The 25,846-nt window shown below is 42.1% G+C and overlaps 1 protein-coding gene across 2 annotated transcripts; it reads left to right on the plus strand.

The window, feature by feature from the left end:
* The first annotated feature begins 8,584 nt into the window (after positions 1-8,584).
* Positions 8,585-25,216, plus strand: vwa1 (von Willebrand factor A domain containing 1). Of its 2 annotated transcripts, none has more exons than XM_046343932.1 (6): positions 8,585-9,022; positions 13,408-13,965; positions 14,872-15,204; positions 15,431-15,706; positions 15,975-16,256; positions 18,172-18,209. In XM_046343932.1, the coding sequence occupies exons 1-6, from the start codon at positions 8,938-8,940 to the stop codon at positions 18,177-18,179; spliced, it is 1,542 nt and encodes a 513-aa protein (XP_046199888.1). In that variant the 5' UTR covers positions 8,585-8,937; the 3' UTR covers positions 18,180-18,209. The 2 variants fall into 2 exon arrangements, with proteins under 2 accessions (XP_046199888.1, XP_046199887.1); XM_046343931.1 differs by lacking the exon at positions 18,172-18,209 and adding an exon at positions 23,749-25,216 and having other exon boundaries at positions 8,586-9,022.
* Positions 25,217-25,846: the final 630 nt, after the last annotated feature.

Genomic DNA, 25,846 nt, shown 5'->3' on the forward strand with positions numbered 1-25,846 from the left:
GGCGCGATGCGTGGAGAAACCCGTTGGCTGCACCGCCCTGGATAGCGTTTTCCCAGTAAGCCATGTCTTATAATAAGCACGAGGAGTGAGCTCAGGTCTGCTACCTGGCTTAGCCCCACACCTCGTCTGCCCCCCCCAAAAAATAAACAATTTGGGGGCTGCCTCTCGTACCTGTCGCGCTGCCGTGCTGGCTTCGCCAACCTCATTCTCCTGTAACCTTCCTCGCACTGCTCCATCGAATCCCAGGCGGGCTCCGGCACTCTCCCTGGGTCGACCGCCCACCTGTCTATCTCCTCCCAAGTTGTGTAGTCCTGTGATGCTGGCCGCTGTTGTTGCTGCTGCTGCTGCTGCTGTCGTCGCTGTCCTTTACCACGCCGCTTGGTCCTTGGTTGGTGGGTGATTCTGTCTTTGTGTTTGTGGCACCAGATAGGAATGTTTTGGTTTTTTCACGTTTCTTGTTTTGTAGATTGTTGTACTTTCATCTTTATTAAAGATGCACAAAACTAACCACGCTGCATTTTGGTCCGCCTCTCTTTCCCCAGAAGAAAACCGTTACAACTTGGTTGTTGATCATTGCTTGATAGCTATTTTCAAGTCTTGCCATAAGTCAAAACTGGAACTAGGCCACTCAGGAACATTCAATGTCATCTTGGTACACAACTCCAGTGTATATTTGGCCTTTTGTTTTGGTTGTTGTCCTGCTAAAAGGTGAATTTGTCTCCGAGTGTCTGTTGGAAGGCAGACTGAATTCCTCTAGGATCCTGCCTGTGCTTAGCTCTATTTCGTTTATTTTCATCCTGAAAAACTCCCTAGTCCTTGCCGATGACAGGCATACCCATACCATGATTCAGCCTTCACTGTGCTTGAAGGTATGACACTCAGTGATGTGTTGTGTTGGATTTGCCCCAAGCATAACACTCAGGACATAAAGTTCGATAGTTTGCCACATTTTTAACAGTTTTACTTTTGTGCCTTATTGCAAACAGGATGCATGTTTTGGAATATTTTGAATTCTGAACAGGCATCCTTTTTTCACTCTGTCATTTAGGTTAGTATTGTGGAGTAACTTCAATGTGTTGATCTATCCTCAGTTTTCTCCTATCACAGTCATTTAACTGTTTTAAAGTCACCATTGTCCAAACAGTGAATTCCCTAAGTGGTTTCCTCCCCCTCTGGCAACTGATTTAGGAAGGATGCCTGTATCTTTGTAGGGACTGGATGTATTGATACACCATCCCAAAGTGTAATTAATTACTTCAGAATGCTCAAAGGGATATTCAATTTCTGCTTTCTTTAATTTTACCAATATACCAATAGGTGCCCTTCTTTGTGAGGTGTTGGTTCAGGGAAGAAGAGAGAGAACGAAGGATAAAGGGGGGCCTAGGTGGAGAAGAAGAGAGGGAGATAGAAGAGTGTGGCCTTGTAGCTGGAAAGGTGGAATCCTTATAATGTGAACAGTGACAAAAACACTTCTGCACAGAGCTGGAGGTTTGTGAGCACTTGTGTTGTGGTACATTTGAATTGTTTAGTCTTTCCACCAGATTGTATGACAGAATGTTGGAGTAAGAGCTTGGCTTGTAGAACTCTGACATCAATGACTCATGACACTGACCTTGGTCCATGGCTACTGAATAACTTGCTGTATATTTTTACCAAAAGTTCAAGTCATAGTACAAGAAAAAAGGACATTTGGCTGTTATCATGTCATAAATAGACTGGCTATTTAGATATATCCATTTCAGTGTATATTGTGAAAGACTTACCCCCATCTGTTTCTCTGTAAATGAGCCATTTATCAGCATGACCACATTGGACCCCCAACTCTAAATATAGACAGTCCTTGTCACAATAAGGCCAGTCCTCTGGAGAAGACAGCACATCTTTAGAGAGAACTTTCATGAGTCGATCTTGGCAATATGGGAAACTGTAATATTTCACTATGGAATCTTGAAATGTTGCATAGAGGGCCCCTAGAATTTGGGAAAGACTCAATGCAGATTATAGCACAGATGTTTATCATTGCTAGATGAATATAGCAGTTGTCATTCATTCACACTAAGACAGTGCACAGACGAGTGTAGTATGTTTACCTCCCTAAATTCAACATACATAATGTTTGACATATCCATGAAAACAAAGTCAAAGTACTGTGCACCACCTGTGCCACCAGAGACTCTGGGTTCACGCCCATGCTCTGTCGACGCCCTAGCGTCGTCAGGGTTAGGGAGGGTTTGGCCGGTAGGGATATCCTTGTCTCATCGCGCACCAGCGACTCCTGTGGCAGGCCGGGCGCAGTGCGCACTAACCAAGGTTGCCAGGTGCACGGTGTTTCCTCCGACACATTGGTGCTGCTGGCTTGTACGGGAGTTGTAGCGATGAGACAAGATAGTAGCTACTAACAATTGGATACCATGAAATCGTGGAGAAAAAGGGGGTAAAATTCAAAAATAAAATGTAATTTAAAAAAAAGTACTGTGCATTATACGGTACGCTGTGTTTAATGTAACAATCTTTCACATGTGATATTCTAAGCTTCACATGTGTATCTTTGTAACCGGTGGGATTACAACCCAGGTCTCAGCCAATGTCTTGACCATTCGACCAAGAGGGCCAACAAATTGGGTTTTCTTCCCATTTATTATCAATTTCTCTCAATCTCAGAATATTGACTGTTCAATTCAAAATAGGTCTGTCAAATGTTTAAAAATGTAATCGAGTTAATCAAAGGATCACAAATCAGAAAATCACAAATTCAGAATTTAAAATAATAATTGAATTGAAGATATTTTATGTAAAAAGCATTACCAGAATACTGACAGCTTGATTTTGTCGAAACTAACGTTTAGCAAAATCAGGTAAATTGATAAAGCACATTTTCTTTAACCTCAATGTTAACTTGTTTTGACATTGCATTTTTAGCTGTATAGATGTATTTTTGTATTTGTATTTTGTATTGTATTTTTTTTAATGTTTTTGTGCATTTTGAATGATTTCAGACAATGCAATAATCAGTTTAAAAAAAAATTGTGCACAAAAATGTGCTCGAATTGTAACGATGTTCGTCTGTTGTTTGAAGAGAGTCAGACCGAAATGCAGCGTGTAGGTTACTCATGACTTTTAATGAAGATAATGCGGTACATGAAATAACTGAAGAAGAAAACAACAAACGAGTGAAACTAATTACAGCCTATCTGGTGACTAACACAGAGACAGGTACAATCACCCTGGTGACTAACACAGAGACAGGTACAATCACCCACGAAATACAACGCGCACTCAGGCTGCCTAAATACGGTTCCTAATCCGAGACAACGAGAATCAGCTGACTCCAATTAGGAATCGCCTCAGGCAGCCAAGCCTAACTAGACACACCCCTAATAATACACACTCCCAATTAATACAAACCCCAATACGAAATACAACATATAAACCCATGTCACACCCTGGCCTACCCAAACATATAACAAAAACACAAGATACAATGACCAAGGCGTGACACGAATTAACTGATTAACTCTGACAGCCCTAATTCAAAATCATCTTTTTGTGGAAAATAATCTGTCAACATTCGTTCCTGAAGCAAACACATTCACACATTTCCAAATTCCTTAAAATCCCTTTTAGGCCTGTGTAATTAAATGTAACACAAATCAATGGACCGCTAACAATTACAGAAGCTACAAATAGCTAGCTAGGAGGAAATGGAAGACTCGCTATCACCTATCAATAAGCTAGGTAGCGGTTAACATGCGACCATTAGATACAAATTTCATAAAAAGTAACCTTCTAAAATACATGTACACATTTAAATACACTCAATATGAGTCCTAGTTGGTAAAAATACAAAAGTGAGCATGTGAATGGAAAAAATCTCCCTCGTTTTTCAGTACGTCAAAAGATTTCAATTATACATCAAAATGACCAAATAAACATGTTATCTCTGGATTTTAAAAAAAAGTTACCAAACCTACAAAACCAGAAAAGAGGATAAAAAAATAAGGAGACACGGAGAGCTAGCTTCTTTGTTCTTTTTCTGTGCTTCTTCCAATTGTCAAGGAGCAACGCGTTCGAAGAAGAGAGGCGTATCCCAGCAGCAGTAACACTCCGAATGACTCTCCCTATTGTAACGCTAAGTATACATATATATCAAAAGCAACATTATGGATTACTACAATAATAATGGAGTGGATGGCTCAGAAATAAGAAATTACTCATTTTAATGCACTTCAATTATTCTACTCGGGTAGGCTAAGTAACCTTTTTACAGAATGGCATTACAGAATTTGAGGAAACATTGCTACTGCAACATATTAACACCACCTTTTCAAATATTTTTTATTTTTTTTATTTCACCTTTATTTAACCAGGTAGGCTAGTTGAGAACAGGTTCTCATTTGCAACTGCGACCTGGCCAAGATAAAGCATAGCAGTGTGAACAGACAACACAGAGTTACACATGGAGTAAACAATTAACAAGTCAATAACACAGAGAAAAAAAGGGGAGTCCATATACAATGTGTGCAAAAGGCATGAAGAGGTAGGCGAATAATTACAATATTGCAGATTAACACTGGAGTGATAAATGATCATGTACAGATAGAGATATTGGTGTGCAAAAGAGCAGAAAAGTAAATAAATAAAAACTGTGGGGATGAGGTAGGTGAAAATGGGTGTGCTATTTACCAATAGATTATGTACAGCTGCAGCGATCGGTTAGCTGCTCAGCTAGCTGATGTTTGAAGTTGGTGAGGGAGATAAAAGTCTCCAACTTCAGCGATTTTTGCAATTCGTTCCAGTCACAGGCAGCAGAGTACTGGAACGAAAGGCGGCCGAATGAGGTGTTGGCTTTAGGGATGATCAATGAGATACACCTGCTGGAGCGCGTGCTACGGATGGGTGTTGCCATCGTGACCAGTGAGCTGAGATAAGGCGGAGCTTTGCCTAGCATGGCCTTGTAGATGACCTGAAGCCAGTGGGTCTGGCGACGAATATGTAGCGAGGGCCAGCCGACTAGAGCATACAAGTCGCAGTGGTGGGTAGTATAAGGTGCTTTAGTGACAAAACTGATGGCACTGTGATAAACTGCATCCAGTTTGCTGAGTAGAGTGTTGGAAGCAATTTTGTAGATGACGTCGCCGAAGTCGAGGATCGGTAGGATAGTCAGTTTTACTAGGGTAAGCTTGGCAGCGTGAGTGAAGGAGGCTTTGTTGCGGAATAGAAAGCCGATTCTTGATTTGAGGAGAATAACACTATTTCACCCATACATGTTAACTTGCAATTTTCACATGTGGAGTTTTCTTACATGGAAAACTGCAAATGCGATTGTGACGTGATTGTTTTTCACATGTGAACTTGTAATTCAACATGAGAAAGTGAGATTTACACATGTGGAGGTTTCTTACATGTACAACAGCAAATGGATTTTCACATGTTAATGTTTTTCAAATGTGAACATGCAATTCACATGTGAGGTGAAGACACTATTCTCCTCATGTTGAAATGTGATGTTTGTATGTCAACTCTACATTTAATAAATGTGTATCTTTTTATATGTAATTTTTTTGTAAGGGATGTCCTGCATTTGGCTAGTCATTTTACTAAGAAGCAACCATAAAACAGTAACAGTGTACATAGCATCTGCCTTTGGCTTGGAATTCCTCTGTTACCCTTTGGACCAGTATCTCACCATCACCCTGAGAACAGACAGGAAACTGTAAAATAAAAACTATCAGTACTTCACAAACAGACCTGGTAAAAAAGCTTACAGGATGAGCAATGTGCAGGATCCAGATGCCATGAGCAGGGTGATCTAGTGATGCAGGAACAGAAGGGTCAGAGCGTGCCAGGAAGACTGTGCATTTTTGGCAAATAAGAACGTCAACACTGCCCAGTGATGGGAAACCCCTCTGACTTCCCCTTCCTGACTTATTTGTACTTTTATTTATGGCTGGTGTTCAAGTCAAATCTATCAGAACATGGCATGCTACATAAACCTAAAATGTCTCAATCTCACCAAAGAAGGGGGAATAACTGGCAAGTAGTGAAGGAGAGAACTGTCTTTACTAATGTAATGGGATTTCCATTGTGATGCCAGAAGCACTGGGGCCAAAGTTTTAATGGTAAATAACAGCGGGGGCGCTACTATGTGCCAAAGTGTCAAGAGACACTTTGTATAAAGCACAATTACAAATGGTGCTCAGTTGTATAAACTTTAAGTGTTCAGAATTCAACAAAATAGATCTCTCCTCTCACGTAATGCTGTTTCTCTGTGTTTCCATGTTGTCACACTGTGAGGGTTGTCATATGGGACTCGTCATCCATCTGTCTGCGTCTTCCACCTCCCTTACTCTTTCACTTCCCTTCCTCCCTTATTCCCATAGCCTTGTCCACTGCCAAAAATGGTCAACTAACCACTCACACAGCTTTACCCAATCGCTTTCAATGAAACTGTACTCCAAAGACACATGAATCTCAGAGGAGCTTACTACTCTTTATAGGGAATGTGCAAATAAGAGAACAAAGTCAACCACGTATGGTTTCATAACCTATGCTTATTGAAAGGATAGAAATGTGTTGACATGAACGTGTGTGAGATTTAAAACATTTCCTTTCCTCTGGTCCCCCGGTAACAACATGTTATGTGAATAGCATACAGCCGGGCCACTTACCTGATCCATCAGTTAAAACCTGCATGCCATGGACACACACACACACACACACACACACACACACACACACACACACACACACACACACACACACACACACACACACACACACACACACACACACACACACACACACACACACACACACACACACACACACACACACACACACACACACACACACACACACACACACACACACACACACACACACACACACACACACACACACACACACACACACACATATATACGATACACACATACCACTGCAAAGTTATTCCAGGTGGGTATTTCTAACCGATGTACTGCTTATTGGACAGTTGAAAGAGCAGGACTTCCATCTGAAGACATAAACAGTAAACTATACAGTGGGGTCAGTGACCAGACTGAGGGGGGCAGAAGGGGTTGCATGTAAGGGCAAGTTTGGTGTGTGGGAAAAACGATTCAAAACATCCACTCAATACTGTAGGTCAAACACAACATACTATTCTGTTTGGAAATGGTCAACTACTTATCTTTCATAGAACAGCGCCTATCTTTCACAGGTTTGTATAGACTCAGTGTTTAGTTACTAGGTGTGTGATGAGGTGTTCTGTTACAATGGAACAATATAAATTAGCTTAGGTCATGTGATGTGTCACCGAGGTCTCCAGACATCAGACCTTTGTCCCTTCTCTTAATTCCCACTATCGTCATCTACCCTATTTCCACTCCTCCTCACCTCTCTCTCTCGCTCTTTCTCTCTCGGTCTCTCTCTCATAAGCACACTGCTTTTCATTCTCAAACAGACACCATCTCAATATCACATTCTTCAAATCTCCTGAGGCACTATAGGCTGATGCAATTCAATCAAAAATTATATTTCCCATGGAATCTATTTTGCCAACTTGAGCAGTTGATATTGAAGTCCAAGAGCTTGACCCCATAATTGTGTCCCATGTTCTTATAGTCTCACATTTATCTAAACATGCTCATAGCCCACTGGGCAAAAACTGGTTGAATCAATGTTGTTTCCACGTCACTTCAACAACAACAAAATGCAATGTGATATGATGACTTTAAATCAACAAGAAAAATTGATTGGATTTGCAAAACGTCATCAACGTAAGAGAATTTAGCCTTTTTTCCTCCCAGCTTTTAACCAAAATCCAATGACCTGTAGAAATGTTGATTTCATGTTGAATTCATGTTAGTTGATAACTCAGTGAAATGTACATAAAAAGTAGACGTTGAACTGATGATGTCTGTGCCCAGTGGAAGGCCAACAAATAAAATAGACAATAGCCTACATGTAGGCCTATCCAGGGGTGGACTGGAACCAGAAAACATCCTTGGCATTTCTAATACACCTGACCATTTCTTCCCCTTTGAGGCCCCCACACCAGCAAATGTTTCTCCTTGAGGCCCCCTGCATCGGCCCATTTTATTCCTTGAGGCCCCCATTATTCACCAGATCATTATTATTTTGTGCAAAAAACCCAAGTCAGACAGGCCCACTTGTCTAAAAATGGACCAGCCCATCTGGCATTTGCCCAAAATACCACAAAACCATTCCACCCCTGGACCTATGATCTTGAAAAGGCACTCTGATTCCAAGGATTTTAGTGCTGAAAGTCAGTGGCCATCAGATAAGGCTCCATAATTAACTGCATTTCTTAGTTTTAATTGTCTAGATAATTATACATTCTCCATCAGTTAATTTCAAAGCTGAACGTTTAAATTCTTCCTTATATTGTTTGACATTTTAAAGACTATCTTCACTTTTTGCAAGATTGTCTAGTTTGCCATAAAATGTAAAGATATGACAAAATGGGCAGCTTTCCAGAGCAATGACGTTTGGTCAGAGCTCTTACGCCTATTGCTATTCGAAGTGTCTTGAAAGACGGTTAAGAAATAAGGGAGTGAACACTGGAGTGGAGGGGGGGTCAGAGCGAAGAACCGACTAGAATGCTCGCGCTTTTTAACTTGCGCGCACTAACTCACGGAGGCTACCAGAGCAACCAACAGACAACATTTGATCTGTGGGAAATATTACAACAATGTAATGTTCCAGAAAAGCGGAAACAAAACGGGAAAGTCTCGGTGAAAGTGAGAATTTGGGATATGAAGTTTCAAGCCGCAATTTATAGCCTAAGTATCCTGAATGGAAGGCTCATTACCATTTCAGTTGGAGCGACGGTTCAGGAAATGAACACATTTTTGGAGGAAACCCTATTGATATCATCATAATTATTTCTACCGAAATTGATCACAATAAACACTTGAGATGGAGAAACGGATTTTGTTTACTTGTATACTGGTTGGAATGTTCCTGCGGAAATCCTGTGGTCAAAACTCAGCAACTGAAGAAGGTGAGCATTGCAGGTGGTGGCCGATGGTCGAGTGGTGGGGTGACTGAGACACTAGGGAGGAGAAGTCAGAGTATCTCCGACTGGTGTTATTATATTAAAGGCACAATACTTGTATAATCTGTCATATAATTTCTACAACTTTTACAGTAATATACACTGAGTATACAAAGCATTAAGAACACCTGCTCTTTCCAATGACATAGACTGACCAGGTGAAAGCTATGATCCAAGCTATGATCCCTTATTCATGTCACTTGTTAAATCCACTTCAGTCAGTGTAGATGAAGGGGAGGAGACAGGTTAAAGAAGGATTTTTAAGCCTTTTCTGACATGTGTGCCATTCAGAGGGTGAATGGGAAAGACAAAATATTTTAAGTGCTGTTGGGTTTTTCACGCTCAACAGTTTCCAGTGTGTATCAAGAATGGTCCACCACCCAAAGGACATCCAGCTAACTAGACACAACTGTGGGAAGCATTGAAGTCAACATTGGTCATCATCCCTGTAGAATGCTTTTGAAACCTTGTAGAGTCCATGCCCTGAAGAATTGAGGCTGTTCCGTTGGCCAATATAAGGAAGGCATTCCTAATGTTGGTATACTCAGTGTATGTTGATATCTGTTCCTGACTTTAACACTATGTGAAATTGTTGTGCTTATTATTACATGCGATGTAAATTAAAACAAATGATTGATTATAACACCATTACTAATCACTGAATGCTTGTTACAACCATGCATGTGGTAGTTAGAGGTCATAACATATACTGTAATGGTGAAAACTAAACTTGCTGGTGAGTCCGTTCCATCTGTCAGTGGTCTGTCTTTATGACTCCGTGTAAGTATACAGTGGACAGACAGAACATTAGACTTCTCACACAGACTTCCATCTATAGAGAATAGACAGGCTTTGACTAACATAGCTTAATTACTTTCTATGCGTCTCACTCAAACATAGAATTCAGTTGCGGTCAGTGCCATTGTTGCATGTTGGAAGACTGTCATTCATGTTCCATTCAACCCAGTTCAATGTAACATCGATAGGTTTGGGCTACTACATGATACTCAAGTTTTCCCTATATCCATCATAAGGTTGCTACAACCTAGCCTATGAATAAAAGTTTACAACGTAGGTGCACACAGGTTGAGAGAAAAACAGACAGTGACATATGGCCAGACAGTGACACATTCAATACTGCCTTACACACTCTTGCCTGTATCTAGCTTATCTAGGGTGTAATCATTAGTCCAACAGTTGCAAATGAGAGTTTCTATTAGACAAATGTAGCTATTTTTTAAATCTCCGTTTCATTTGCATTCGTTTAAGAAACGTTTTTCAACAGAATCGGCAGAATGAATACACCCCTAATCACTTTCATATTAGCCACAATGTATTCATTCTAGCCTCTATGCACTCTCCTCCTCTCACATTTTCCCTTTGTTTGTGGACTTCAATGAACAATACATCAGCTGTATGTGACCAGGTTAAAAAAACTTTCCAAGCCAAACCATGTCATAACCGCAACACACAGCCTACATCATTGTCTCCATATTAGCTAAAGTAACGTCCTAGTCAACATAGCTAATATAACTAATGTGTTAGTAAACCCACTACAATCATGCAGTAATGCTACAGTGTATAGTCAGTAAGTATTTAGACCGGCAGGCCCTTAGTTACTCAAACCTCTGTTTGAGGTGTTTGAGTAACTAAACTATCCAGCTGCATTTGCTAGCTAAGTAAGTTAAACTGAAAATGAAATAAAAAAGATCTCTCTTTCTCTCTCTCTCTTGCTTCGCCTTCATTTTTGAAGAAATTAATTTGTTGAAAACTGTTCAACTATTATCTTTCTCTCTCTTTGAGTCAACTACTCACCATATTTTATGCACTACAGTGCTAGCTCGCTGTAGCTTATGCTTTCAGTACTAGATTAATTCTGTGATCCTTTGATTGGGTGGACAACATGTCAGTGCATGCTGTAAGAGCTCTGATAGGTTGGAGGACGTCCTCCGGTGTCATAATTACTGTGTAAGTCTATGGAAGGGGGTGAGGACCAAGAGCCTCCAAGGTTTTATATTGAAGTCAATGTACCGAGAGGAGAATAGCTAGCTGTCCTCCGGCTACACCATGATGCTACCCTACAGAGTGCTGTTGAGGCTACTGTGTTTTAATCAATTATTTGGTCATGTGAATATATTTAGTGTAGTTTTATCTAAAAATTATAACTTTTTCAATGTTTTACCTTTTTTATTTTTATTAAATTCACTGAGGAGGATGGTCCTCCCCTTCCTCCTCTCAGCAGCCTCCACTAATAGAAATGCTTTTAATACTAAAGACTGGCAGAGAATCACAGATGATCCAGGTTTGATCCCCTGTGATGATGTATTTTGATCCTACTTATAGCCTACTGATGGTGATATAACCACATGATGTTTTAGAACCAAGAAGAGCTGTGGAGGAGGCCTTTTCTAACACATCTGAGCTGTGTGTGTGTGTGCGCGCACATGCAAGAATACATGCATACGTGTGTGTGTGTATGTATGTGTGTGTGTGTGTGCATGTGTGAAGCAGGTCTAAAAGGTTATTGTCAGTTACTCCCATGCCCATGAAGGCTCTGTGGTTTCATAATTTACATTCAGTGTGTAACCACTAATATACGGTATTTGTCAAGCTTGTTCAGGGTGTACTGTAAACCTAACACCGCAATAAAGCTAATACTAATGTACAAGACAGTTCAGACCCAAACAGTTGGTTTACAGTAAACATAGAGACCAGAGAGACACAGACAGAACTACAGTTTACTGGGGCTTAACATTAGAGGCCATATGTGCAGTGTAACTGCAGCCCCTCCCTCTTAGAGAGCTGGAGTACAAAGTCCAGATGTGTGTGTGTGCATGCTTGAGTGTACACTCTTCTTTCAACATTACACTCTTATCAGTACAGTGACCACACATCGAGTGTCAAATTGAAGCGTTAAGAAATTCATTGCTAAGGGCCCAAAGAAAATAATGATATTCCAAAGCACTCAACGCTAGAAAATGAACATGGCACGTCTCTCTCACTATCCCTCTCTCTCTCTCTCGCTCTCTCGCTCTCTTTCTCTCTCTCTGTATATGGGTATACGTCTACTACCAAACATTCCTCTTCTTCTCACAAATGGAACTGCCAATACACACCTCCCCCTTAACATTTCTCTCTCTATCCCCACCTCCAACGTACCCTCCTCCTTATAACACCAATATAAGGAGTTCCTACAGTTCTCCCCCTCTCCCCCTCACCCCTTCTTACCCACTCTCTCTCTCTCTCTTTAATGAGAAGCACTGTTCCCTGCTACTGTTATGAAATATGGAACATTTGTAAAATGTTGCCTAGTCTAAATGTTATGACAGCATTTTCATCCATCCCTCATCTGGCCACCACTCCTCTGATCTAGCTCACTTCTTCATCCCTTATTTTAGGGTGGCCTGTTTGTTTTGATCTGGTCTTATTGCTGTAATTACTTGTTTTCCACTCATTTCCTTTCTACAGACAGTTCACACCTCTCCACACATTTTTTCTCTTTTCATTTTGTTTCAGTTTCTCCCGCTTTCAGACTTATGGCATTTTCTATAAAGGTTTTAATGACTGTGGGATAGTGTTGTTCCAAAGAGGTGGATGGTGAGGGGGAGATTCTTTATGTGTGTGTGTGTGTGTGTGTGTGTGTGTGTGTGTGTGTGTGTGTGTGTGTGTGTGTGTGTGTGTGTGTGTGTGTGTGTGTGTGTGTGTGTGTGTGTGTGTGTGTGTGTGTGTGTGTGTGTGTGTGTGTGTGTGTGTGTGTGTGTGCGCGTGTGCCAGTGTGCCAGTGTGTGCACACTCACATACTGAACAGAAGGAGGACCACTGGAAAAGGTTAAGGGAGGGAGAAGGAATCAGAGAGAGAGTGAGAAAAGAGAGAGAAAGTTGAAAATAGTAGTGGGTTTTCCCACAGATGATCCACACAGTCTCAGTGAGTTCTGGGATTGTACTTATCCCTGTAAATGTTTGGCTGGCTATCATTAATAATTAGTTTGCTTCTCTACGGTAAGTTTGTGGGTAAACAAATAACTTTACCACATTGTTTCCCTGTTTCCCACATACACTAATTGTAGTGTATCTCACACATCTACTATAAGCACTATGCTTATAGAAAGTTCCCCATCGTGAAGACCCACACTGGTGTAAATATTGCTTAACTCTGGGAGTATTTAATTCTCAACAGTATGCTGTGACTTATTCAGTTATTCATTTTCACATAATATTAGCATTATATTCTATAGCTATAGCCTATAGATATGAATCTATATTCTATATACCCTATATCTGTAAAAACTAGTGTCCACCATCTTTAACGCTCTCCTTTCCTTTTCTCTCAGTGTTGAACTGCTGTGAGGGCGACATTCTCTTCCTATTGGACTCCTCAGGCAGCGTCTCATCCTATGAGTACTCCCGCATGCTGGGCTTCCTGTCCGAGCTCCTCCTCCCCTTCTCATTGGGCGAGGACCAGGTGAGGGTGGGGCTACTGCAGGTGGGCACCCAACCCCACCTCGAGTTTGGCTTTGACGCCCACAATACCCAATATGGCCTCCAGGAGGCACTGGGGAACACCAAGGCTCTGAGGGGCGACACCAATACAGAGGAGGCCCTCAGGATGGCCAAGGACTGGGTGCTGAAGCCTGGAGGGGCCAGGGGGGCCAGGGCAGAGCTACCCAGGGTTCTAGTGTGGCTGACGGACGGGGTGAAGCCGGGTGATGTGATTGGACCAATGGAGGAGCTGAGAGAGGAGGGCGTAGCCGTTCTGGTGATCTCCACGGGCCACGGGAACTACCAGGTGCTGCGGCAGGTGGTCACCCCACCTGTGGAGTCACACCTGTACTTTGTGGACATCGACGATATGAGTATCATCACCGAGGACCTGAGGGATGCCATTATTGGTGAGTATGTGTGTGTCCAATTTGATTCCTCAATTGACAGCAATTGACCTGGACCTGACCCCTTCTTTTGAGTTCTACTCTAGACTTTGCTACTGTACAAATGCATTTCTCCATTCTACTCCTTTATCACATACCCACTCCTAGAGACTGTGAAACACAGAGGGATGCAGAGACAGTGTATGCTAGACTGTAATGAGAGAGTGGGGGCTATTAATAAAGAAATGATCCTACCGTGCCCCTCTATGGTGCCAGAGATATATAGAGGGAATTTCTCTGGTCAGATAGAGTAGCAGTCATATGGACGCAATCACTTCCAGTAAACATATGTAGCTCTAAGACAGGATGCATACTGTAGTGATGGGCAGACGCATAGTGTAAATACAGGTTCTTTACGACACAGAAGGAGAAATCCATGGTCCCTCTAGCGAGTGCCTGAAGTTTCTATCCTCTGACACTGAAACCTTTCTTGGGTTTGCTATTTGTTACAGAAGTATCTTCAGAACTGGGTTGTCTATTTCGAGGGGGTTTATGGCATACATTCTGAATGCATTGGGGAACCCACAGTCTGTGTGTCTGTCTGAGCTTCTCTCTTTCATCCTTCTCTCTTTTTTGCCATCTTGTTCTGGTTATCCAAGGATAAATGCTCACCAGTGAGAGAAAGGAATCCGCACACTGTGATAATATGGTCGTAAAGGTGTTTAGGCAAGAGGAGGCTGGTGAAGGGAGGGTGGCTCAAGTAATAGCTGGAATGGAATGAATGGAACGGTATACCGCCATCGTCCCAATATACCGTTCCATTCATTCAATTTCAGCCATTACAATGAGCATGTCCTTCAATTTAAAGTGGAGTTTTATATTTCACCAGTGTTTCAGTCCTCCGGTCTCGTTCTGTCTCTCCTCTAACAGAGATCCTCTGGGCTGAACGGCTCCAGGTGCGAGATGTGTCCACAGACAGCGCTGTGCTGCAGTGGCGACCGGTTCTGGCCGGATTGAACGGTTATTATGACATCCGGTTTGGACCGGCTCCCAGTGGGGGAGTAGTTGGAGGAGGAGCAGGGGGGCCTGGTACCAGCCCCAGTACCAGTGGTGGCCAGTACCAGAGACTCACCCAGCCAGGGGACTCTAGCACGGCCAGGCTGACAGGACTAAAGCCAGACACCACCTACACAGCCACACTGACTCCTGAGTCCAACCTGCAGGTGCTCAACCCCCTCTCCGTCACCTTCACCACTAAGCCAGGTAAGAGGTGGCATGTTTACATTTGACATCTACAACATTTACATTGTTAATTGTAACAATGTTGGCTCAGTTGGTTGGGATATTATACCTTTGGGGTAGTGTCCAGCATGGGCACACTGTATACCGAATATTCTGAAGCCACATTTGACAAAAGCACCTGGTAAATCACCAGATAATATATATATTTTAATATTATATTATTACATATAACTTATCATCTCCTCAGAGGTGTTGAGCCCAGCCGTGGTGACGGTGTCGGACTCAGAGGCCAATAGTGTGAGGGTGAGCTGGGGTCCTCTGCAGCCAGAGTCTGTCCAGAGCTTCCAGGTGGAGTACTCAGCGCTCCCGGGGGGGAAGCTCCACATGACTACTGTGGGCCGGGGGCAGAACTCCACCATGCTGACCAACCTCCAGCCAGACACCCAGTACTTGGTCACCGTGAGCGCCCGTCACTCCTATGGCCAGGAGAGGGCCATGTCTGTCAAAGTGTGCACTGAGGAGGGTAAGGAGCATATAGCATTAAGGATATGTTCTTAGGCACAGATGCGGTATGGGATTAGCCTCAAAGTCTTTAAACTGAAGCAATAAAATGGGAAAATGCTACATGCACTATTACCCTTCACATACCACTGTACAGATGCAGCAGGTAGGCCTTTTTCTCTCCCTCTCAATTTAATTTCAATTGCTTTATTGGCATGACGTAACAATGTATATATTGCCAAAGTGTACTTTGGAAAATTAATCCCATCCCTACCTCCCTCCCTTCTCAGTGAGGCCGGATCTTGCAGACCTGCGGCTGACCACGGTGGGCAGTGACTCTGTGCAGGTGGACTGGAAAGCCAGCATGGACGGCCTCAGGGGCTACTGGCTCACCTGGGAGGGACAGGACGGCCACGGCTCTACCACCGCCCAGCGCTCCTCCTTCTACCTGCCCCCCAACTTACTGTCCACACGTCTGACACACCTGCCCCCCGCCACCAGAGTGTGTGTGTGGCCTGTATACCGGACGACACGCGGGAAGGGCCTCTGCTGCACGGCCCAGTTTCATTCAGGTGAGAGAACGGGCCGCCTCCATTTTGAATGAGGATGTGAACCCTTCAGCACTGTTGGTTGGGGTCAGTTAATATCAGTTGTGTTCAGTTGGTCAATTGGAGCAAACATGGATATTTTAAAGGCATGTTCAATTGGATCCTAGAATTGGTGCTTTTGAATCCATCCAAGCCAACTCTTTGTTTCGATGAAGAGGTAGCCTTTTTATTGCCCATATTACAACATTGATTCACTGGTAGTATGTCGCCAGGACTCCTGAGAGTTGTTTTAACAACTCCAAAATAGTTCCTGCTAGACAGGATGTTCCTATAAAAAAATGTATGAGCCTAATAGTAAAGGCATGTAATTTAACTGTCAAAATACATTTTGATTACCTTTTAATTTGGCATGAACTTTACCAGTCATGATGTTTTCATCTTATTGTCAAACAAATTACTTCAAAAAGTAGGGTACATGCATATGTTCGTCCACTCGTCTAAAATACATTCAGCAACCCAACAGTGCACTGTGCACTTGCGCCATTTGATGAATGGAAAGAGACATCTGTTAGAAAGTTGGTTGCAATTTCAGTTTAGTCCACCAGAAAAGACAGAACAAATAATACAACAACTATTGTGATTAAACGCAAATATACTCATTGATTTAAAAAAAAAACATTAAAAAAATGTTTAAAAAACAGGTATAATCTTTGTAAATGATATCATAAATATAATTGGTGGAGTTATGTCACACATGCACCTAGCAAAAATATATGGAATTGTCTGATCTACACAAAATTACAATCAACTAATTGTAGCATTAATGCAAAAACGAAAGAGGCAAGTAGAATGGGGAAAAAGTTTGGAACTTGTTTGGGCAGCCGTGGCTCCCCTGCCTGTTCGTTTCTTGATTTATGTTTCTTTAAGCCTTTTAGGTCCGCCTAGGTTTGTGCGGGATTGTTACTCTGTTGGTTGTGGATGTGTTTGCGTGTTTGTTGTCTCTAGACTGTTTTGTCCTGTGTTTGGGCTGGTCTGTTTCATGCGCCCTGTAGATTGGCGTGAACGTTTGGTGCTGGAGAATAAATATTACGATTTACCGAACCCTCTGCTCTCTGCGCCTGACTCCAACCCACCACTCCTAGTAAACTCTGACATAAAGACCAACATTAGTTTAAGGAAATTGTGATAAATAAGAAAGTATACCACTTTCATTTAAGGACCAAAAAATTGACAGCTGTGTCATATAGATTGCAAAATATTTGGGAAGTGATTTTTGATCTACCGATTCCATGGCACGTTTTATGAACTGATATTGCTGCGAAGAGACAATCAATACATCATTTGTTTTGGTACTGTCCATATATAGCTTGTTTTTGGTCGCAGGTCCAGGGATGGCCGAAGAATTGCAACATTTACCTAGAGCTAACTCTGCAGATAGCACTACTCAGTGATTTGAAAAGTCATAGTCAATCGATCAATAATGTAATAATACTTTTAGCAAAAATGTTTTGTTAATTTACAATCTGTAGAAACTATGAGAATAGAAGGGATCAGAACTTTTATTTATTTTTCAATTAACAGACACATCTCAACATCAACTGTTCAGAGGAGACTTTGTGAATCAGGCCTTCATGGTCAAATTGTTGTAAAGAAACCACTACTAAAGGACACCAATGAGAAGAAGATATGTGAGATTTTTGGTTCCAACCGCCGTGTCTTTGCGAGCGCAGAGTAGGTGAACGGATGATCTCCACGTGTGTAGTTCCAACCGTGAAGCATGGAGGAGGTGATGGTGTGGGGGTGCTTTGTTGGTGACACTGTCAGTGATTTATTTACAATTCAATGCACACTTAACCAGCATGGCTACCACATCATTCTGCAGCGTCACGCCATCCCATCTGGTTTGCGCTTAGTGGGACTATCATTTGTTTTTCAACAGGACAATGACCCAACTCACCTCCAGGCTGTGTAAGGAGGGTGATGGTGTGCTGCATCAGATGACCTGGCCTCCACAATCACCCAACCTTAACCCAATTGAGATGGTTTGGGATGAGTTGGACCGCAGAGTGAAGGAAAAGCAGCCGACAAGTGCTTAGCATATGTGGTGAACTCCTTCAAGATAGTTGGAAAAGCATTCCAGGTGAAGCTGGTTGTGTGCAAAGCTGTCATCAAGGCGAAGGGTGGCTTCTTTGAAGAATCTCAGATATAAAATATATTTGGATTTGTTTAACACTTTTTGGGTTACTACATGATTCCATGTGTTATTTCATAGTTTTGATTTCTTCACCGTTATTCTACCATGTAGAAAATAGTAAAAATAAATAAAAACCCTTGAATGAGTAGGTGTGTCAACTTTGGACTGGTACTGTATTCAGATCCCTTTACTTTTTCCAAATGTTGTTACGTTACAGCCTTATTCTGAGATTGATTAAATAAAAACCTTATTTATGTAAGTATTCAAACCCTTTGCTATGAGATTCAAATAAAATAAAATACAAATGTATTTGTCACATACAGTGGGGAGAACAAGTATTTGATACACTGCCGATTTTGCAGGTTTTCCTACTTACAAAGCATGTAGAGGTCTGTCATTTTTATCATAGGTACACTTCAACTGTGAGAGACGGAATCTAAAACAAAAATCCAGAAAATCACATTGTATGATTTTAAAGTAATTAATTTGCATTTTATTGCATGACATAAGTATTTGATCACCTACCAACCAGTAAGAATTCTGGCTCCCACAGACCTTTTTCTTTAAGAAGCCCTCCTGTTCTCCACTCATTACCTGTATTAACTGCACCTGTTTGAACTCATTACCTGAATAAAAGTCACCTGTCCACACACTCAATCAAACAGACTCCACCCTCTCCACAATGGCCAAGACCAGAGAGCTGTGTAAGGACATCAGGGTTAATATTGTAGACCTGCACAAGGCTGGGACAATAGGCAAGCAGCTTGGTGAGAAGGCAACAACTGTTAGCACAATTATTAGAAAATGGAAGAAGTTCAAGACCAATTCAGTTTGTCCATGATGTGTACGCCGAGGAACTTAAAACTTACTACCCTCTCCACTATTGTCCCACATGTGCTCCCTCTGCTGTTTCCTGAAGTCCACAATCATCTCCTTTGTTTTGTTGATGTTGAGTGTGAGGTTATTTTCCTGACACCACACTCCGAGGGCCCTCACCTCCTCCCTGTAGGCCGTCTCGTCGTTGTTGGCAATCAAGCCTACCACTGTAGTGTCGTCCACAAACTTGATGATTGAGTTGGAGGCGTGCATGGCCACGCAGTCGTGGGTGAACAGGGAGTACAGGAGAGGGCTCAGAACGCACCCTTGTGGGGCCCCAGTGTTGAGGATCAGCGGGGTGGAGATGTTGTTACCTTCCCTCACCACCTGGGGGCGGCCCGTCAGGAAGTCCAGTACCCAGTTGCACAGGGCGGGTTGAGACCCAGGGTACTATGGAGGGTACAATGGTGTTAAATGCTGAGCTGTAGTCGATGAACAGCATTCTCACATAGGTATTCCTCTTGTCCAGATGAGTTAGGGCAGTGTGGTAAGCGATTGCTTCGTCTGTGGACCTACTGGGGCGGTAAGCAAATTGGAGTGGGTTTAGGGTGTCAGGTAGGGTGGAGGTGATATGGTCCTTCACTAGTCTTTCAAAGCACTTCATGATGACGTAAGTGAGTGCTACGTAGTCATTTAGCTCAGTTACCTTAGCTTTCTTGGGAACAGGAACAATGGTGGCCCTCTTGAAGCATGTGGGAACAGCAGACTGGTATAGGGATTGATTGAATATGTCCGTAAACACACCAGCCAGCTGGTCTGCGCATGTTCTGAGGACGCGGCTGGGGATGCCGTCTGGGCCTGCAGCCCTGCGAGGGTTAACACGTTTAAATGTTTTACTCACGTCGGCTTTAGTGAAGGAGAGTCCGCAGGTTTTGGTTGCAGGCCGTGTCAGTGGCACTGTCTTGTCCTCAAAGCGGGCAAAACATTTATTTAGTCTGTCTGGGAGCAAGACATCCTGGTACGCGACAGGGCTGGTTTTATTTTTGTAGTCTGTGATTGACTGTAGACCCTGCCACATACCTCTTGTGTCTGAGCCATTCAATTGCAACTCTACTTTGTCTCTATACTGACGCTCAGCTTGTTTGATTGCCTTGCGGAGGGAATAGCTACACTGTTTGTATTCGGTCATGTTTCCGGTCACCTTGCCCTGGTTAAAAGCAGTGGTTTGCACTTTCAGTTACACGTGAATGCTGCCATCAATCCACGGTTTCGGGTTTGGGAATGTTTTAATCATTGCTATGGGTACGACATCGTCAATGCACTTTCTAATGAACTCGCTCACCGAATCAGCGTATTCATCAATGTTGTTGTTTGACGCAATGCGGAACATATCCCAGTCCACGTGATCAAAGCAATCTTGAGGCATGGAATCAGAATGGTCGGACCAGCATTGAACAGACCTGAGCGCGGGAGCTTCTTGTTTTTGTTTCTGTCTGTAGGCTGGAAGCAACAAAATGGAGTCGTGGTCAGCTTTTCCGAAAGGAGGGCGGGGGAGGGCCTTATATGCGTCGCGGAAGTGAGAATAGTAATGATCCAGGGTTTTACCAGCCCTGGTTGCGCAATCGATATGCTGATACAATTTAGGGAGTCTTGTTTTCAGATTAGCCTTGTTAAAATCGCCAGCTACAATGAATGCAGCCTCAGGATATGTGGTTTCCAGTTTGCATAGAGTCAAATAAAGTTCGTTCAGGGCCATCGATGTGTCTGCTTGGGGGGGAATATATACGGCTGTGATTATAATCGAAGAGAATTCCCTTGGTAGATAATGCGGTCGACATTTGGTTTTGAGAAATTCTAAGTCAGTTGAACAGAAGGACTTGAGTTCCTGTATGTTGTTATGATCACACCACATCTCGTTAATCATAAGGCATACCCCCCGCCCCTCTTCTTACCAGAAAGATGGTTGTTTCTGTCGGCGCGATGCGTGAAGAAACCAGCTGGCTGCACCGACTCCATTAGCGTCTCTCGAGTGAGCCATGTTTCTGTGATGCAAAGAATGTTACAGTCTCTGATGTCTTTCTGGAATGCTACCCTTGCTCGGAATTCATCAACCTTGTTGTCAAGAGACTGGACATTGGCGAGTAGTATGCTAGGGAGCGGTGCGCAATGTGCCTGTCTCCGGAGCCTGACCAGAAGACCGCTTCGTTTGCCTCTTTTACGACGTCGTTGTATTGAGTCGTCAGCTGGGATCCAATCCATTGTCCTGGGTGGAAGGCAGAACACAGGATCCGCTTCGGGAAAGTCATATTCCTGGTCGTAATGATGGTGAGTTGACGTTGCTCTTATATTCAGTAGTTCCTCCCGACTGTATATAATGAAACCTAAGATTACCTGGGCTACCAATGTAATAATAACAATAACACATAAAAAACAAAATACTGCATAGTTTCCTAGGAACTCGAAGCGAGGCGTCCATCTCTGTCCGCGCTGGAAGTCGATCCGAGATTCAAGTTGAGCTCAGGTGCATCCTGTTTCCATTGATCATCCTTGAGATGATTCTACAACTTGATTGGAGACCTCCTGTGGTAAACTCAATTGATTGGACATGATTTGGAAAGGCACACAACTGTCTATAAAAAGGTCCCACAGTTGACAGTGCATGTCACAGAAAAAAACCAAGCCATGAGGTCAAAATAATTGTCCATAGAGCCCCGAGACAGGATTGTGTCAAGGCACAGAATGGAAGAAGTTTGGAACCACCAAGACTCTTTCTAGAGCTGGCTGCCAGGCCAAACTGAGCAATCGGGGAAGAAAGTTTTTGGTCAGGGAGGTGACCAAGGACCCGATGGTCACTCTGACAGAGCTCTAGAGTTCCTCTGTGCAGATGGGAGAACCTTGCAGAAGGACAACCATCTCTGCAGCATTCCACCAATCAGGGCTTTATGGTAGTGGCCAGACGTAAGCCACTCCTCAGTAAAAGGCACATCCCACAGCCCACTTGGAGTTTGCCAAAAAGCACCTAAAGGACTCTCAGACCATGAGAAATAAGATTCTCTGGTCCAATGAAACCAAGATTGAACTCTTTGGCCTGAATGCGAAAAGTTCATGCTTCACGTTGGAGGAGACCTGGCACCACCCCAACGTGAAGCATGGTGGTGGCAGCATCATCATCATGCTGTGGGGATGTTTTTCAGCGGCAGGGACTGGGAGACTAGTCAGGATCGAGGCAAAGATTAACGGAGTAAAGTACAGAGATCCTTCATGAAAACCTGCTCCAGAGCACTCAGGACTTCAGACTGGGGCGAAGGTTCACCTTCCAACAGGACAACAACCCTAAGCACACAGCCAAGACAACGCAGGAGTGGCTTTGCGACAAGTCTCTGAATGCCCAGCCAGAGCCCAAACTTGAACCCGATCGAACATCTCTGGAGAAACCTGAAAATAGCTGTGCAGCAACGCTCCCCATCCAACCTTACAGAGCTTGAGAGGATCTGCAGAGAAAAATGTGAGAAACTCCCCAAATACAGGTGTGCCAAGCTTGTTGCATCATACCGAAGAAGACTGGAGGCTGTAGTCGCTGCAAAAGATGCTTCAACAAAGTACTGCGTAAAGGGTCTGAATACTTATGTAAATGTGATATTTCCGTTTTTTAATTATTTATAAAATTGCAAACATTTCAAAAAGCCTGTTTTTGCTTTGTATTTAATTAAGGTGAGATTGTGTGTTGATTGATGAGGGGGAAAAACGATGTAATCCATTTTAGAATAAGGCTGTCACGTAACAAAATGTGGAAAAAGTCAAGGGGTCTGAATACTTTCCGAAGGCACCTTATATATATATATATATATTTACAAAACATATATGGGGGATTGGAAATTATGCAAACAAATATATTGATGGAAGCTACAATATATCTGCAATATTAAACCTGATCTGCCCCCTAAACTAAACAAAAACACAAAAAAAGTATAATTACGTTCGGCGTCTTGCTGAAGAAATGACCTTTTTTTGTAGAAAGAGAAGTTGGGACACCTGAAAAGGGACTGAGATAGGGGACTGTCCTGGGATGACAAATGCAGCCACATGGGAAAAAAAATGTAAACCATGAGACAGAGGTAGGGGTGTGTGTTTAATTTGGAATAAGCTTTAATTTTAATATTTACCACTGTACCAGTACAAATTACATTTGAAACAAATAGGAGAATGGTGAAATAAGTATTATTTAGAGACCCCCCCCCCAAGTTTGACTTTGTTGCATCTAGTTCATGTCTCATTCTAGGGGTCTAAGACCCCAACTGGGCCCTTTGTAATTAGCACTCTGCCAATAGATTCTGTCTGACCCCAAAGTAACCACACCAAAAAGTAGTTGTGGTTATGGCTACTGGGGTTTCCATGGCAACTAACTAACAGTGTTCATTACAGTTTGATATGGTATGCCTCTTGGCTTGCTACTGGGAAGGTCTGGTGTGAGGTTTTAATGTGTGTCTGTTTCCTTCTGCGTTTCAGATGCATCGGCTTGGGGCCACAGATCATAATATTGCTGAGTTTAACAGGCACTGTACTATGGCAAGGATGGAGGGAAGAAGGAGAAGAACAGATAGAAGAATAATACATCTGAACTTGCATCCCTCTCTTAGTTCATTCTATCCTCTCTGGACATCATCCACAATACACGAGGCCTTTGGCTTACAAAGCACTTGTGTTTAATAGATACTGATACAATACATATAGGCTTACTATACTATAAAACTGTTGCTCTATTAGTCAGCACCCTAACTGAACTGTGGGTTGCTATCTTCTGCAATGCAGATTTTCACATATTGCCTAAAACCTGTAATCATACTTAAAACATTTGTTTGTTTGACTGTTTGTTTTTGATATGATCTTAAGATAGAGGTTGGCCAAGCATAGCAGTCTAGATCAAGCTAATTCTGGTTTGCGGTATCATACAAGATGTAGTTTTAATAAAAAAGATTAACGTACAGTAACACATTTTTCTAGTGCACAGAGAGCAACTATGCAATATACTTTCAATGTTTCCCAAGGCACCCACCTGTAATATTTTGGAACATTGAATAAATAAGTGCTCAAACTCAGCTTACACTTTAATTGAAGGGCAAGTGAACACAGAACCCTTAATAACAGAGAGGAACTCCTTTGAACTAATTACAAATCCCAAACAGATTCTCTACGTGGCTACACATATAAAACTACAGATAAATGTTCTACTCGTGAGATGTTGCAGATGTGCTTTTGATAAAGGATGGTCACACTGATATTTTCCAGGATTGTTTTGACTCATCACCACCAACACTTATACATGGAGGTATTGGCAAACTGTTACATTGGATGATGCTGTATTCAGTCATACAGGTTGGCCATTGAACCAGGGGGCATACAGTGGGTATCATAAGTATTCATACCCCTTGACTTTTTCCACATTTTGTTGTTTTACAAAGTGGGATTAAAATGGATTTAATTGTCTTTTTTTGTCAACAATCTACTCAAAATAATATGTTATTGTGGAAGAAAAATTCAAACATTTGTAAAAAAAAAAATACAGTAATATATCTTGATTAGATACATATTCAACCCCCTCAGTCAGTACATGTTAGAAGCACCTTTGGCAGTGATTACAACTGTGAGTCTTTCTGGGTAAATCTCTAAGAACTTTGCATACCTGGATTGTACAATATTTGCACATTATTCTTCTTAGAATTCTTCAATTTGCAAGTCTTGCCATAGATTTTCAAGATGATTTAAGTCAAAACTGTAATGAGGCCACGCAGTAACATTCAATGTAATCTTGGTAAGCAACTCCAGTGTATATTTTGGCCTTGTGTTTTAGGTTTTTGTCCTGTGAAAGTTGAATTTGTCTCCCAGTGTCTGTTGGAATGAAGAGTGAACCTGGTTTTTATAGAGGAATTAAATTCCTATATGTTTAATACCCAATTAAATGAATACATTCAGCCCATTTCTAAGGATTTGTAAGAAACTCATTAGCATAAAATGGGCGGAGACCAGTCTCAAAATCAAGCACTAGCGTTTATTATCGAGAGTACTGAACATGATACAATTTACAACAGCTTATAAACTGAAAATGACGTCATTAGGTTTCGAACTGTCCCGTCTCTCCTCCACTCCGGTACAATGGCAGTATAGTTCTCAAGCCTTCCTACATCGTCTCTCACCAATTTAGATTATTTATGACCAAGCCAAGGTCTTCCTGTGTAGATAAGCATTCTAGCCAGTCTGACGATAGATTCATTCGTTTCTACCAAGGAACAGACAGTCATTGTTCTAATTCTTGATTATAATTACACACATTATTTTCAGTACTAGGATTAAAAGAATATTCATAGATCTATACAGTAACATAATAGTATTCTGATTAGTCAGTCCTGATTGAAATGTATACATAATTAGCCATTATTGATTTTAAAAATCCCTTAACATATCCACCCAATGATTAAATGTTATACATCCAATCACACATCCAGTTTTATTAAAATATTAAAAAGCATACATCTATTTTTATTAGAAATATTTCTTGTTATCAAAATACCTTCTAACATAAACCAATACTTGCATTCACCCTGACTGT

Source organism: Oncorhynchus gorbuscha, linkage group LG03 (genome assembly GCF_021184085.1).
Source record: "Oncorhynchus gorbuscha isolate QuinsamMale2020 ecotype Even-year linkage group LG03, OgorEven_v1.0, whole genome shotgun sequence".
Taxonomy (NCBI): domain Eukaryota; kingdom Metazoa; phylum Chordata; class Actinopteri; order Salmoniformes; family Salmonidae; genus Oncorhynchus; species Oncorhynchus gorbuscha.